Raw genomic sequence first — 14,588 nt, 5'->3', positions numbered from 1 at the left:
ACACATCTACTAAATGACAGCCAAAAATCATATCTGTCTTAAAAACACTCAGAAAAATGCTTATAATTTAATGAGGGAAAATAGTCAAGATACAAAATTGTATATTCAATCTGATCTCAACTCTATAAAAATGTGCATTTTTTAAAAATTAAAAGGAAACAAGGGAAACTAACGTTTATGAATGATAGGCTTATGAATATTTTCTTCTTTAAAATTTTAGATTTTCTAAGTTGTCAACAATTAACTGTTTTTATAATCAGTATAAGGAAGTAGTATATTTTAGCTAACAAAATATAAGATAAAATGATTTAGGAAGAATTTGGGTCCTTCTGTGGTAGGGCTAAGCGCCTTCTTTGCTCACTGATGAAACCTTCAAATTATAATCCACTATTTTAATAAATACTAAGCTACGATATACAATTTAAAACTGAAAATAATTGGCTTACATGTTAGCATATGAAATTTCTAAATTACCTAAAATGAGAAAATTTTACCATAGGTTCTACAAACTGAAGCAAATCTCAAGAATAAAAAACATAAACTAGGTGTGTTCAGCAGTTCCCCAATGAGGTCCTTTCTCCCCCTCAGCACTCACCTTAAGCAGTTCAAGGCCTGCCCTGATGGCTTGATCAGTTGGGACACCCTCATCTTCATCATCTGCTGTTCCATCGATTGATTTGTTCACTTGCTTAATAAGGGCACTAAATTATGACAAAAAAAGGTAATTTTAACTCTTCATGAGCAATGTCTAAGAAAATAATCCTGAATATTTTCTTTTTATCCGCTGCATCAATGAATTCGTTTGCAAAACAACATTTATTCTCTTTTGGGACATTTCAAAAGTAAATACACGTCAAGATTCATTTCAAATCCTTAGCCTCTGAATATTTTCCACATCCAAAGCGTATACAAATTTGATACAGCTGTTTCCCAAATATTACTGCAAAACAAAATCAAAACTGTATTTTGAAGATGTTTCTTTTTAAAAACAGTACTTTCTTTTGTACATTCAAATGAGGTCAAACTATTATTTGATTGGCTGTTTGTTAATGTTCTATTTTTATTCTTGTATTTCCCACAGAAGGCTTATACCCAAACACATGAATGATAGATGTTTTCTAATTATCTAAAATTCATTATTGCTCCAGTAAATAGACCAACTGAAATAAAGGATAAGTGGCACCATTAAGCACTTTCAAACTATTTACCAAATTATTGTTTGTAGGCACTGTTAAGAGCCAGACATACACAGGCATGCTCCTGAAAGGTGTAAAAATATCTAGGTATCAGACATACAATAAAACTTCACTAGAATATTGGATCAAAAAGGAAACACAATGTTTTAAAATTTTCTTCCAAAAACAAGCTTATATATTTTAAAATAAACATTTGTAAACACACCATCAATTATCAAAAATAATCATTCACACTGACAGGTATTTGTTCTTTATACATGAAAACAAATAACTACCAAGTTAGAGACATATGTATGCACCAAAATACAAGAAAATTCAATTTCCTTAAAACGTTTAGATCTATTTTTCTACAAAAATATTATGTACTCAAATTTTAAGGTCAAGCTAGGCATCAAATGTATTTGTAGGATCCTCTTAAATTTATCACCCCCATTAGAGTCGATATTTTTGAGGGTGTTTTCTCTCCTTTTCTGCCGATTTTCCCTGATTAATCAATTTCATAGCTCCAACTATGCCAAATAAAAAACTTCAGCTTGAATCCTCTTCCCATATTTTCCGCAACCCCAAGACTTTTTACATAGAGGTGCTACAGGAATGAAAAACACCACATATCCACAATTAAACTCATTTTCTTCCATGACTAAGAGCACGAAACTCTCAGTCTAGTGAGGGAAAAACAAAAATAAACAAATACATCAAAAAAAGATAATCAGAGAACAATACGGACTAGAAAGGAGGCCAAGACAATAAGTTCTTTAGCCAGAGTAGTCAGTAAAGGCATTTCTGTAGAGGTACAACTAAGTTAATAACCTAAGAACAAGAATTAGACATATAAAAAAATCTGTGAGAAAAAGCGTCAACCAAGAAAACCAAAGCGAATCAACTGAAAAACTTACTAAGAGCTCAGTGAGGTGACACAAACAAAATACTACAAAAAACAACAGTGCTTTGCTCTATCAGCCAAAATCATCTTTAAAAAAGGGATGAAAAAATCTATTCACAAATGACAAATCAAATATATAAAATCAATAGGAATAAAAAAGTTTTAAATGCACAGAATCTAAATTCGGAAATTCTAAAATTATATGAAAGGAGCATACAGCCCAAATAAATCAAGACACGTATTTTCTTAAGATGGAAACATAAGTATACAAATGGCATTGTTCACTAAATCTATAAATATCTCGGGGAACACACTTGGTATGGGATAAGATTCAACGGACTCATTCTATGGCTTATTTGGAAAAATTAATTAATGTTTGGGAACAGCCAATACAATTCAGGGGCAGAGGGATAAGAGAACTTTTTCAGTGAAGATAAAAATATATCATAAAAACTTCAAAACACAAAGGAACCAAAGTGAAAATGCCATAAGGGTCCAAATCACGTAAGAATGCTACAATAAGGGAACATTTTAAATCAAATAAATGGGAAGGAATCCAATTTGTCAATAAATGGAAATGATACAACTAGCTATTATATGCTTAGAATAGATCTCTGCCTCCACCCTACACTACCATGAATTCCAGACCAATTAAAGATCTAAATGTGAAAAACATAACCACCTAATATGATATCAAAAGCAGAAGAAATAAAAAAACCCCACAATTGACAGACTTTATTAGTAATACTTTTTTGTTGTTTTAAAGAGTACCTATTTACCTACAAAATGGTAAAGACTGAAAAGGCTACTAGGCACTACTGAGAAGAGTTAGGTGAACTGGACACTTGCTGAGTCCTGGTGAGGATGCAGAGTGGAATGTCTCTGGACTCCTGTGGATAGTGGGGGTTAACCAAGAGGGAGGGCTCTCTTGGTTAACCTGGGTTTACATGCCATTCAAACCACTACTCAGCAATGGGAAAGTTACTCAACATCTGTGTAACTCACTGTTCCTTATCTGTAAAATGGGAGTAATATTTCTTGTCTTATAAAGTTAAGACATAAATGAGGTAAAACACATAAAACATTCAGAATCATTGCAGATACTTACTGATGCTACCTGCTATTATTTGTTTTAACATACCTTCTTTATCACTATGACCTACTGACTGCTAAAGCCAAAGACCTATTTTAGTCTTCAGTCTCTTTCACTGCTCAAAGTATGCATTATTTCTGAAAATTTTCTCTATCTCAACTTTCAAAACACTGTTAACAACCTGCTTTTCTTAAATTTCTATAATTTTTCTGCTGTTAAAAAACAAGGTTCAGTCCATGAGCTTTTTACTTTTTCTACACAATCTCCTGCTCAGAGAAATAAACCCTATTTACATTATAAACAATTTGCCTTGATTTTTTAAAAATTGTTTATCATGTCCAAATAAAAAGCACACTCTTTCTCACCGCCTGCAAAACCAGCTCCCTTCATTCTTTTCAAGTTATTACTCTTCTCTTTATCGTTTGGACCTGAACTCATACGTCTGACTCCCTTCACCTTCATTTCCCATTACCAGTAAGGGGACTCATTTTTAAAATCTTTATCACATTCTTTCCTTCCCATACCACGACCACCATCCACAGACAAGTATAACTACACCTTAACACTCTGTCTCTCTACCACCCACCTCCTATCTAATATCAATCCATTGTTCTCAACAGACCAAAGAATAAAATAAAGCTCTAAAATTAGATCTTAAAGGCTCTCCACAACTTGATCCCAGTATTTTAGGATCCTATCATAACACTTTTATACCTCTCCATACTGCTGTTTAGATGGCAATCATTTCCTAAATAGCCTTGCTCTTTCCTATCCAGTTAGCTTGGCTTATATTAATCTCATTGCCTAGAATACTACTTCTCCCATCTCTGTAGAAACAAAATCTTACCCATTCTTCCCCTTTAGTCAAATACTACCCCCTTAGAGAAAATCCTCTTTTCAGTCATCTGAATGCTATTTGCACTAATTTATGGAACTATAATATAATCTCCTGATTAAATGTATTCCATTACTAGACAGAAGGCTGATGAAAAGGAGAAAATAAGCTTTGCTAATACCTAACTAGCATTGCCTTCAATAAAGAAGGCACGGTATTCATTATTTAATTAATGAATTTCAGTCTGATTCAGATTGTTTCTCGCACTAACGCAGAGTTCTAGTTTGTTGGTCTTTTGTTTTTCAAACCATAAACCCCCTTCTTTTCAAATAAAAACTGATGCAAGAGGAGTCCAGACTGACTAATGGGTATCAAAAGCAGGGTCTCCCTACTCTGTGGAGGGGAGAGGGTCATAGGCCAAAAGCTACACATTATGCCCCCAATTCCCAACAAAAAATCCCCCCAAAATTCCCATTAGTATTATTTATTTTAGATTCTAGTATACCTATGAAAGACATTACTCATGACTAATAACTCAGTATACTATATACATTTTGTAAGTATTTTTTCACGCAGTTGAAACATTTTAGGAAAAAAAAGTTTAAAAAAACAAAGCTCTTCTCATATTTTACAAAAGGGAATACAGACATAAAAATAAAGTATTTCCAAGATGTCACAGGTCAATGATATAAAAGTTGAAACTTTAAATAAGGTTTGTTTTAAAAATAACATCTTCTGTTCTCAAATATTTGTGCAAATGCATCATGCGTTTCTTTGTAACATACCTAGTTCTCCTTTCCTGATGGCATAACTACAATTTGTTTGTATTACGTAACATATGCAAGCTAACCAAAAACAGAAATTCCTGGTATACTGGTAACAGACAAAAACTAGGCTTGGATTAATAATTTCTCACCCAAATTAAGGCAATATTTAAAATTATAAAAAGAAAAACTAAAAAACTAAATATACACAGGTGTGTACACACACACATACACGAATAGATATATACACACACAGACATATACAGATGAGTAGACAGCCATTATGTATATACCTACACCTATACAGATGAGTGCCTTGTGTATAGCACGTACTCAGTAGTGATTGACTGAAGCACAAATGAACGTACAGATATGAAAATTTAGTATTTTTATATACAAATACCTGATAGATTCAGTATCTATGTGCACAGGTGCTATCCTCTCCAAGAGAAACTTGATCATTTCCAGGAAAGGATTTGTAGGCTGTTTGGGGTTGCCCAACTTCTTAGTTATTTCACGCTGTAATGTAGATTTTTAAAAAAATATTATAAAAGTATGATTAGATAATTACACTAAAATGTTAAGAAACTACAATAATTAAACCTATGCAGTATTGGTGCCAGGATAAACAAATCAATAGGAATTGAACAAGTCCAGAAAACAGACTAGATTAAGAATTCAGCATATGAGAAAGGTAACATTTCAAATGTAGTAAAAAGATTACTGTATATTGTATTAAAACAACTGGACATTTAGAATAAAAACAGACTTAGATCATTATCTCATACCTTACACCAAATATATTCTAAAAGGATAAAAACAAATACTAATGAATCAAACCAAGGGTCTGTGGACACACAAACTTTAGTGAACACAACTACCAGGGGAGCTTGTAGGCTTGTGAATCTCTCTGTGAAGATTTCCATGTCATCTATCGGAGATGGAGCCAAGAATCATCTTTTTAAAAAATATCTTAGAAGATACACGGGCAACAGACTGAAAACACTGACATTATTAAGTGTTTTCATTGACTTGTAATAGAATGGGATTTCATAAGGAGGACACCAAAGGCAAAAACCTTAGGAGACTTCTGATAGACTCAGTCTAAATGAAATTAAATCTACTGCATGTAAAGGACATCATAAACAAAATGAAAGGGCAAACTGCAACTAACAAAGTTATTTGTGGCTTAATTAACATACACTGCCATGACAAACTAACAAATCAGTAAGACAGAGACTGATCATTCCAGATCATTCCAGATAAGTAGGCGAAGATTAAAAACACACAATGTACAAAGGAAATATGAACGGCTAATACTCCCAAGGGAAAAAAATGGCCAGATGACTAGCAAGAAGAAATACAAATCCTATCAAAATAATTATATTTGGTTTGAGTTTTGCTTGTTTCTAACAATGAAACTGGCCAATATTGAGTTTAACCAAAGAAATAATTAAGACTGTGTAATATTACTTATCTATAAAGATATTAACATGTTCTTTAACCAAAAACTGGGGAAAAAAATCTAAATGTGTAACACCAGTGGATTATTCAAAAAATTATGGTACAAATATTCAATGGTATCCTATGTTGCTATTAAACACATACTCTAAAAGACTAATTGATAAGTAAAATGTACAAAGCTATATACAAACATACGTGTACACTTATTTTGGAAGGTTATACACCATAATATTACCAGAAATTGTCTCTATAGAGGAATCATAGTTTATCTGTATTGTTATTTTTGTGATACTTTCTAAATTTTACATGATGGATATAAATTACATTATAAAAGGAAACCAGAAAAGATTTGCAGGGTTTCTTCAAACATCTTTTCAGTTCTCTCCTTACCACACAAGCTTCAGCCTGCTTGCAGGAGCACGTTGGACTAACGAGTACTTCTAACTGTTTTCTTATTTTCTCATCGTCTTCTAGCACCTGTGTGAATTTCTTCATGAAATCCTGAGCCTTACCAGGATCTGGCAAATTTCCTTAAATTCAATTAATAGTCAATTAAAATACAATTTTAGAAATTTCTCAAAATAGTAAAAGATCAACATTTTTCACTTTCATTACTCTGATTAATAATCCTAACTTACATCTATGCAGGGAAAGACTAAACTGGCTATTTCTAAATAACCCCTTGTAATATCTAAGGGCATTAAATGTCAACCTGAATAATACTAATTTTATTATCCCCTTGCACTTGTTCTCTTACAATTGTTCTCTTACAATTCTCTTACAATTGTACATTGTTCTCTTACAATTCACGGCAAGAGGTCAACCAGTAAGTTTTACCTTTAAGAAACTATGTCTATTTTTCCCCCTGAAGAATTGTGAAATTTATTGTATAAGTATTGCAGCTTTTCAGAATGTCATCATTGCCATTAATGATTATTGATACACAACAAGCGATTTCATCAGGCCTGTGGATTGGCATCCAAATACAGTCTTACACAGCAGCGACATGCCATGGAAAGTTTACAGAAGTTTAACAGAACTTGGGGAACAGGGCTGCAAAGGAGGGCAGTCCCGACGCCAAGAATGCCACAGGAAAGCGTCCAGCGTCGCCATCCTCAAAACTGCTAGGGGGACTGTGTGGTTTATTGTTAAACCACCCAGAAATAACTTGCATACACGTGAATGCTACCTGGCAGTGTCACAGGCTGAGCTACAGGTACAAGGTGTTACCACTGGATATGCCACACTGCGTGAGAAAGGATGAGTCCTTGGAGAATCAAAGATGATTTTCATAGTAGTCTCCTAATACATCCATGGATGAAAACACTTATGATAGTTAATAAAATGCTGATCCTAGTTATCTTTTATTCTGGCAACTCACAATTGTTATAGAGAACCAGGGATACCATAGGATACTTCTAACAGAAATTATGCTACAGAACTATGGACTGTAATAAAAGTAGAAATCCAACTGAATCTTTAAATATAAACACAGTAAATGCAGTCTTAAAGTTCATATACAACTCTGAATTTCCATCTTAAGAATTGGCTAGATCACTAAACGTAGTAATAACAAATTTTCTCCCTAAATACTTGACTGTACAACCTTTTCATGTTTCTATTCTACAAAAATATCTACTGCATTGTTTTCAGATAAATTTGGAAAACATCACTTTACAGCTCTTCTAAAATGGATACGTATTATAGTAAAGGCTATAATAAGGACTATCATTGAAGAGATCGGGGTGGGGAGAGGGGGAGGAAGAGGAATGGAGGAGAGAGACAGAGGAGGAAAGAGACAGGGAAGGGGAGGGAACAACAGCAACAAAAACCCTTAAATCAGCATTCCACAAATATAAGTACTTGACCATGGACACCTGTTCTCTAATACCACGTTTCCCTGAAAATTGGACTGAGCCGGACGATCAGCTCTAATGCGTCTTTTGCAACAAAAAGTAATATAAGACCCTGTATTATATTACATTACATTACTATACTATACTATATTATACAGGGTCTTACATTATTTTTTGCTCCAGAAGACGCTTTAGCGCTGATCGTCCGGCTCGGGCTTGTTTTCGGGAAAACACAGTAATACTATCAACATCTCCAGGACACTAGCATTCCTCAGAACAGAATGGGTAATACTGAAATTGTTGGAAGAAAATGGATGGGGGGTGTGGGGAGCTAGACTATAGGAGATGATCTCCTTTTTTCAGTGTCCCCCCCAAACTACTGAGGAGATAGTTATAAAAAAGCAATAAATAGCACAGTATCACTTGCATTAAGGTATCCAAAGGGACTGAAAACGAATTTATATTTAACTGCCCACAACTAAAACACATTTTGGTCTTACAGCCCTATTCACGCTAAAAATCCTATCACTTAGTCCCAAACCCAGTGAATCAGGTTGCTGTTCTTCTCTTCAGTGTCTCAGCATTACTTCCATACACATGCTGGGATCTGTTATCTCAGAATCCACCTGAGCTCCCTTCATTACTACCCGGGGAGGCTCCGTGGGCGCATCTGTCCAGGTGTCCCTCATTTCCCTCTGTCCCCTTGCCATCCAGCGATCTCTGAGCTGGGAGAAAAAGCAAACCCCCAGCAAAAAACAGCTGCTCTATCTGAACAAAGGAAGTGTACCACACAATTCCTTTGTATTTACTGTTAAATGTAATTATTAAGTAACACGGTATCTGAAATCACTGAAAGCAAATAAAAAAATTAATATTTTTTCAAAGGAGCTGTTTTGTAATTATTAGGTATATGCTTCACTCTAAATTTTGGCTCAAAATGAAAGCAGCTTCAGATAGATTCACATCAGAGCAAGCCATACCAGAGCACAGATTCAGTTTTAACGTAAGCTTATGTAATGAATTGAATTAATTCTCAAAAATAAATTTATCTAAATCCTTTATCCAGCTCTTGCTCATATCAATACACAAAAGAAAAAAGAAAAATTCAGTGTAGTGTGCAAAGTAAATGAAACTCAGAAAAAAAGGAAAGTTAAGGCTGTCTGTTAAAAAAGTCAATCAGAACACATTTTAATCTTTTCCTATATTATCAAAGCCTATAACGAAACTCCATGAAAAATTTTAGATTACCAGATAGAAATATTTCAACTAAACCTTACATTTTACATATAATATTTGAAATCACTTACTTGTAATAACCATCACTTTTGAAAATATGGCCTTGACACTGGCATCTGTCTGTAAGTCACACAAAAAAAATGGAACGTTAAAATGTCCTCACAATAATCTTCATTATACTCTTCAGAAAATTGGGAAAGCCTAACTTAGAAATGCTCCAGGCCCATGCCCTTGCCACTCCTGTATGCCTTCTTTAGCTATGTTTAAGCTCCAGACGAACTCAATGAAAGGTGGGAGTGAACCCATAACTCCACTGTGGTCACCTCTTCCCTCACCCTGTTATATTAGCCTCCAAAAAAAACCCAGAATGCTGCACCACCTTTGGATTAGAAAGATATTTTATTTTTATTAAACAGAGCAACTAAGTTTACAATAGGAACAAAATAACATGGAAATGTTTGTCAAGTTTATAGGCTTATCTCAAAAAAACACACAAAAGGGTGACAGTAAGTGAATAGTTCTTACTGAATTAAGGTATTCCTAAAATTTGTAAGCCTGAGGATTATAAGGCATAGTCATGAAGATTATGGGGAAGACTTTGGATAAAGACCATTTAAAAAGATGCCACTGACGTTACAATTTTTTTCAGGAGTGCTAGTCATTTGCTCCATCACGGTAGTAGTATTTCAGTGAATGAAAGTGTTCATCGCACTGTACTTGTAACACACGGTAAAGTCATGTGTATAAAAGACGTTTCTAAGAGTGCTAGTTATATGTTCCATCAAGTTAGTGTTATTTAAAAAAAAAAAAGATGTTATTGAGCAACTCTGTAAAATACAGAGCCAGAAATACATTAAGGTGAAGAAAACAAATAAATGTACAAATCAACAAACATGCCATCCCTATTAAGGGGAGGTTGCTAAGAGGAAGCGAGAGACAAAACATAATAGAGCATAAGGGTCAACTCCCAAATATTTGGAATTTAAAGTGTTTGACTAGCCTTGGCTAGAAACCTAAGACTTCTATTGTTCAATTTGGGAGAAGAGAGGTAGTGCTGGGCTTTCAAAAAGTCAGTCCACATGGAAAAGAAACGGCATCAACAGAAGTACAATACTGGAAATTACAAAGTCACTTTGACACTCAGCAAATCAATTTAGTTATTAATAAAGCAGAAGGACTACATTGCTGAGCTAAGTAAGAATAAAAACTATCTTAATCGGACTGAAAAAAGAAGGCAAAGAAAAAAAGGAAACTAACATACTGCTAAGTATCTAAGAGTCTTCCTGGTAAAATGGGAGGAAATATGAACACCCACAAGCTAAACTCAGTTTTGTATTTTTTCTAATTTTAACTCTGTAATGTCTACTGTGATTCTTGGTATAAAATGAATATTAAGTAATTCCTGCATTTATAGTAAGAGGGTCACTATAAACCACTCAAAACAACCAGTGTAAGCTCACTGACTTTTTAGGGCAAATGGCCCAATTTACACCTAGAAAAACTGGAAATTTTCTTCCCTCAGATGAAACAACTCTACTCTATTGACCTGTCCTATGAATATGAGGTGTACAGGGGGCAGGAAGAAAGAGACAAGGCGCAGTTTCTACTATGGACTGAAAAAGAAAGGAAAAGTAACACTATATTGTGTTCCCTAGATGCAATCTAAAATGACCAAACACATTGCTTTTTAGATCAATTATACTTTTTATAGGCTTACATATACCATTTTCAAAGAACATTCTAGGGGCAAAAAAACCTAGAATCATTACAAATTTCCAAAAAACTAAAATATAATACATGAACTAGATGAATACCAACCTTAAATTATAATTATGAAGACCAAGTATGACAATAAAATAACCCTAACATTAACTGTAAGTAAAAATTATCAAGATACTTAACTCTAACACATGATATTAAAATTTTCCAAAATCACAAAGCTATTCAAAGATGATGGGAGCATTTCAGTCCAGCAAGATAAAAGTATAATTTTACTCTACGGTCTATGCTTTCAATGATGCTGAGTTACTGTTTTGGTTTTCTTTTTTTTAAGCTACAAAAAAAAAATCCTTAATTTTGAGTCACAGAAGCACATTCTCTTTTCTGTTGGGTATCACCTTTTGCAGATACAGCAAATTTCAATTTTCCCATGCAATATGTTTCTTTTAAAAAACTTCAGTGTGCTAAGTTAGAGATCAGAGGTTCTAGAGTTAGAACTGTTCTCCACACAAAAAGTGTTTTAACAGACAACAGCAATGGTAAAGAGCAACCTAAATAAATGTCTTACAAAACTTAACATCAAAGGAAAACTTCATTACATTTAACTTACTTTGGGTTGCTTAATTAAGTCAAGCAAATCCTTTACTTGGTGTCGGAGCAGATTTTGACATTTCCACATTTCATTCAATGCTCTGAATAACACAAAACATAAATTTAAATAACAAAGAATACAAATTCTTCCAGAATATTCTAAGTAGATTACTTTAAAAATGTTCAAATTACAAAAGAAGATGCCACAGATGAGGTAAAATTCACGGGACTAAGCAACTGATGATGTACGGAGGGAAAGAGAGCAGAGTGAAATGTAACCGATGATAACATTTGAGGACATAACTGTACCAAAAGAAAGGGATTAGTGGTGGTAGTTTCCTCTGATTAACTAAAACATGTTTGTAGGTTAGGGCATATAAATTAACTGCAGAAATTATAAACTTGGGAAATACAGGAATATTTGATGAAGGTTTTGTATTAGGCAGAATGAATAGGAATCAAAGACACAAAAGGAAGAGTTAGCCCTGAGAGAATGGGGGTACTTCTTCCTAAAAGAGAAATAGTATATGTATAATTTTATATATATATTTACCATATTATATATAAGTAAATAACATTTCATACAGTACATATTATGTTACATACTTATACAGTATATATACTATTTATATAATATATGTAAGTGAAGATTCTTTTTATATGGGAAAATTTTTGATGTCCTCTTAATAGTTTTGTTCTCAGGCAGAAATTTAAATCTAAAAGAACTTATACAGGTATTTGAGGAAATATATGAAAATCATAAAAAGTGGTTAATGCTAATGAAATATTAAGTTATAGAGGATCAGAACATGTTTTAAATTTTAGAAAGAAAATTTTCCAAAGCCAAGTAATATTTTTCATTATTTTGTTTTCAATTATCTACTCTTCTATTAACCTCCATTATCACACACATAAAGCACTGCCATAAAACAGTAATACAGAAGCATATACAACCACTTTTTCTTTTGATAGATAAGACAATTATAAATTGCTATTTTTTTCCTCCTCAACAGTATGTTTTAAAAATACCTCTGAATTTTTGGAAGACAATTTGAATTTGGATAAAGTCCTTTATAGTACTTGAAATGGTACTGGTAAAGCAACAGTATTCGAGCATTTTTCATCTTAGAAGTTCAATTTAAAAAAAGCGATACTTTATTGTTTCCAAGTTACTAAAATCCCATACAAAGTTAAATTGGCATACTTTAGGAATGTAAACTTTAAAAAGAAAAATGACTGTACCCAGAGGACTGTAAAAACTTAACAGCTAAGTAAGAGTTATGTAATTAAAATATTAATTTTAGAAGAAACAAGTGTCTTGAGCTCCAAAGTTAGTGAATTCTCTCTCTCTTCCTTATCATTACTTACAACCTCTGAAAGGTCAAAATTCTGAAGCTTGCCTTCACTTAAAAAAAAGCAGAAATTATTTTACCTATTTTAGTTATTTATTAATTTAAAGATGAAATCTCACACAATTCTAAAGCTCATTTATAAACTATTATTGCTATAGTTTAAATAAAAAAGTGATCATCACTGACTAAGAATTTGTATTCTAACAGGCTGAGGGGGGTGGTATTCTCAACAATTTTAATAAAATTATATTAAACAGCAAAGACAATTTATTCTTCTGTCTTTGCCTTTCTAAATAGCACTTAAAAAGAAAAAAAAGTTATATCGGCAGAAGCATTATTACTACAATAGATAAATATCCATTTATTTAATATTAACTTGAATTCCAGTTCTGTCATTAAATAAATGTTAAAATCTGATTAGAGCCTGGAGTCTCATACATGCTATCTGACTTTTAAGTAGACAACTAGTTCCCTCATTAGGGCTTCTCTGTGTTTGCAGTAACACACCACAAGTTTGCGCAGGGCTGCAAAGGACAGATACCATTGGGCTGCAGTCAGAAACTTGTCCAAATGTCGAAGAGAACCCTCTTCTCCAACCTTCTGCTCCCAGCTGGCAAATTATCCATCAGATTCAGCAGCACAAAACTGTCTAGGTGAGAGCCTGCCCAACGAAGATTACAACCAGGATATCTGATACTACTACTTACTCTTGTCCCTAATACAGTAGTTGTTTTGGGAACTTGGGGGAGGTGGAAATACACATCATGAACAGAGAGTACGCAAGCCTGCCTCTATTCTCTTTTTCAATAATCAAGATTTTTAGTTAACTTAGGGGTTTACTCAAAAGCTGGTATACATCAAGTCTAAAATACATGAAGTATTTTGTCTTTCCCAAAAGAACATAGTTATAGAATAAAATACATGCCTCTTTCAGCAAATAAGAATCCTTCTCAAATAAGTTCCCACCCGGCACTTGCCTGCCAAACAGTTATTTTTAAGCCCCAAACTAATCAGAGGTCACAAATTCAAATGACTTCTGGGCTAGAATGGTAATGTAAATGAAGTAGGACAGGTGCTCCAATACAGAGTGGTGAGGACTGTTGGGGAAACTGGAAATGTTAATGAAAATATCAGTATTATTAGTATTGAGGAAAATGAAAAGAGATGACATAAAATTTGATACCTAAAAATTTCTCCAAAAATAAGGTGTCTGATAATGTACAGGAGGATGTAGAAACTTACAAACCCTGGCTGAAGTATAAATTAGTATAATCATAGGGGACACCAGTTTATACTTTGATACTAGTTTATAATGCCAAAAATGTACGTGCTCAGTAATTCCACTCCTAGCTATGTATCAGTGATTCCAAACCTTGAATTTAAACCTTGGTTGCCTATTAAAATCTCCACAAATGTTTTCCTGAAAATGCCAATGCCCAGACTATACTCTAGACAAATTAAATGAGGATCTCTGAAGGTGAGATTCAGAGATTCAGAGTGTAAACCTCTTCAAGTGATTCTGATATTCAAGTAGCCAAGTTTGAGAACTATTCATAACCATAACTTAAAAGAAACCCTTGCATGTGTGTATTAAAAACA

General features: G+C 33.5%; 1 protein-coding gene across 6 annotated transcripts in view; it reads right to left on the bottom strand.

Moving 5' to 3' along the window:
• PDS5B (PDS5 cohesin associated factor B) overlaps positions 1–14,588 on the bottom strand; it is a 160,947-nt gene that overhangs the window by 63,745 nt on the left and 82,614 nt on the right. For all 6 annotated transcript variants that reach the window (XM_081046588.1, XM_081046583.1, XM_081046584.1 and 3 more), the window contains exons 14-18: positions 11,657–11,738; positions 9,399–9,447; positions 6,626–6,765; positions 5,175–5,290; positions 596–701 (exon numbers count right to left, since the gene is read on the bottom strand). In XM_081046588.1, the coding sequence (XP_080902714.1) occupies positions 596–701; positions 5,175–5,290; positions 6,626–6,765; positions 9,399–9,447; positions 11,657–11,738 (493 nt within the window). The remainder of the gene's footprint in view (positions 1–595; positions 702–5,174; positions 5,291–6,625; positions 6,766–9,398; positions 9,448–11,656; positions 11,739–14,588) is intronic.

This window comes from Rhinolophus hipposideros, assembly GCF_964194185.1.
Source record: "Rhinolophus hipposideros genome assembly, chromosome: 4".
Taxonomy (NCBI): Eukaryota; Metazoa; Chordata; class Mammalia; order Chiroptera; family Rhinolophidae; genus Rhinolophus; species Rhinolophus hipposideros.
The sequence above is the reverse complement of the archived record's forward strand: the minus strand, read 5'-3'. Positions and strand labels throughout refer to the sequence as shown.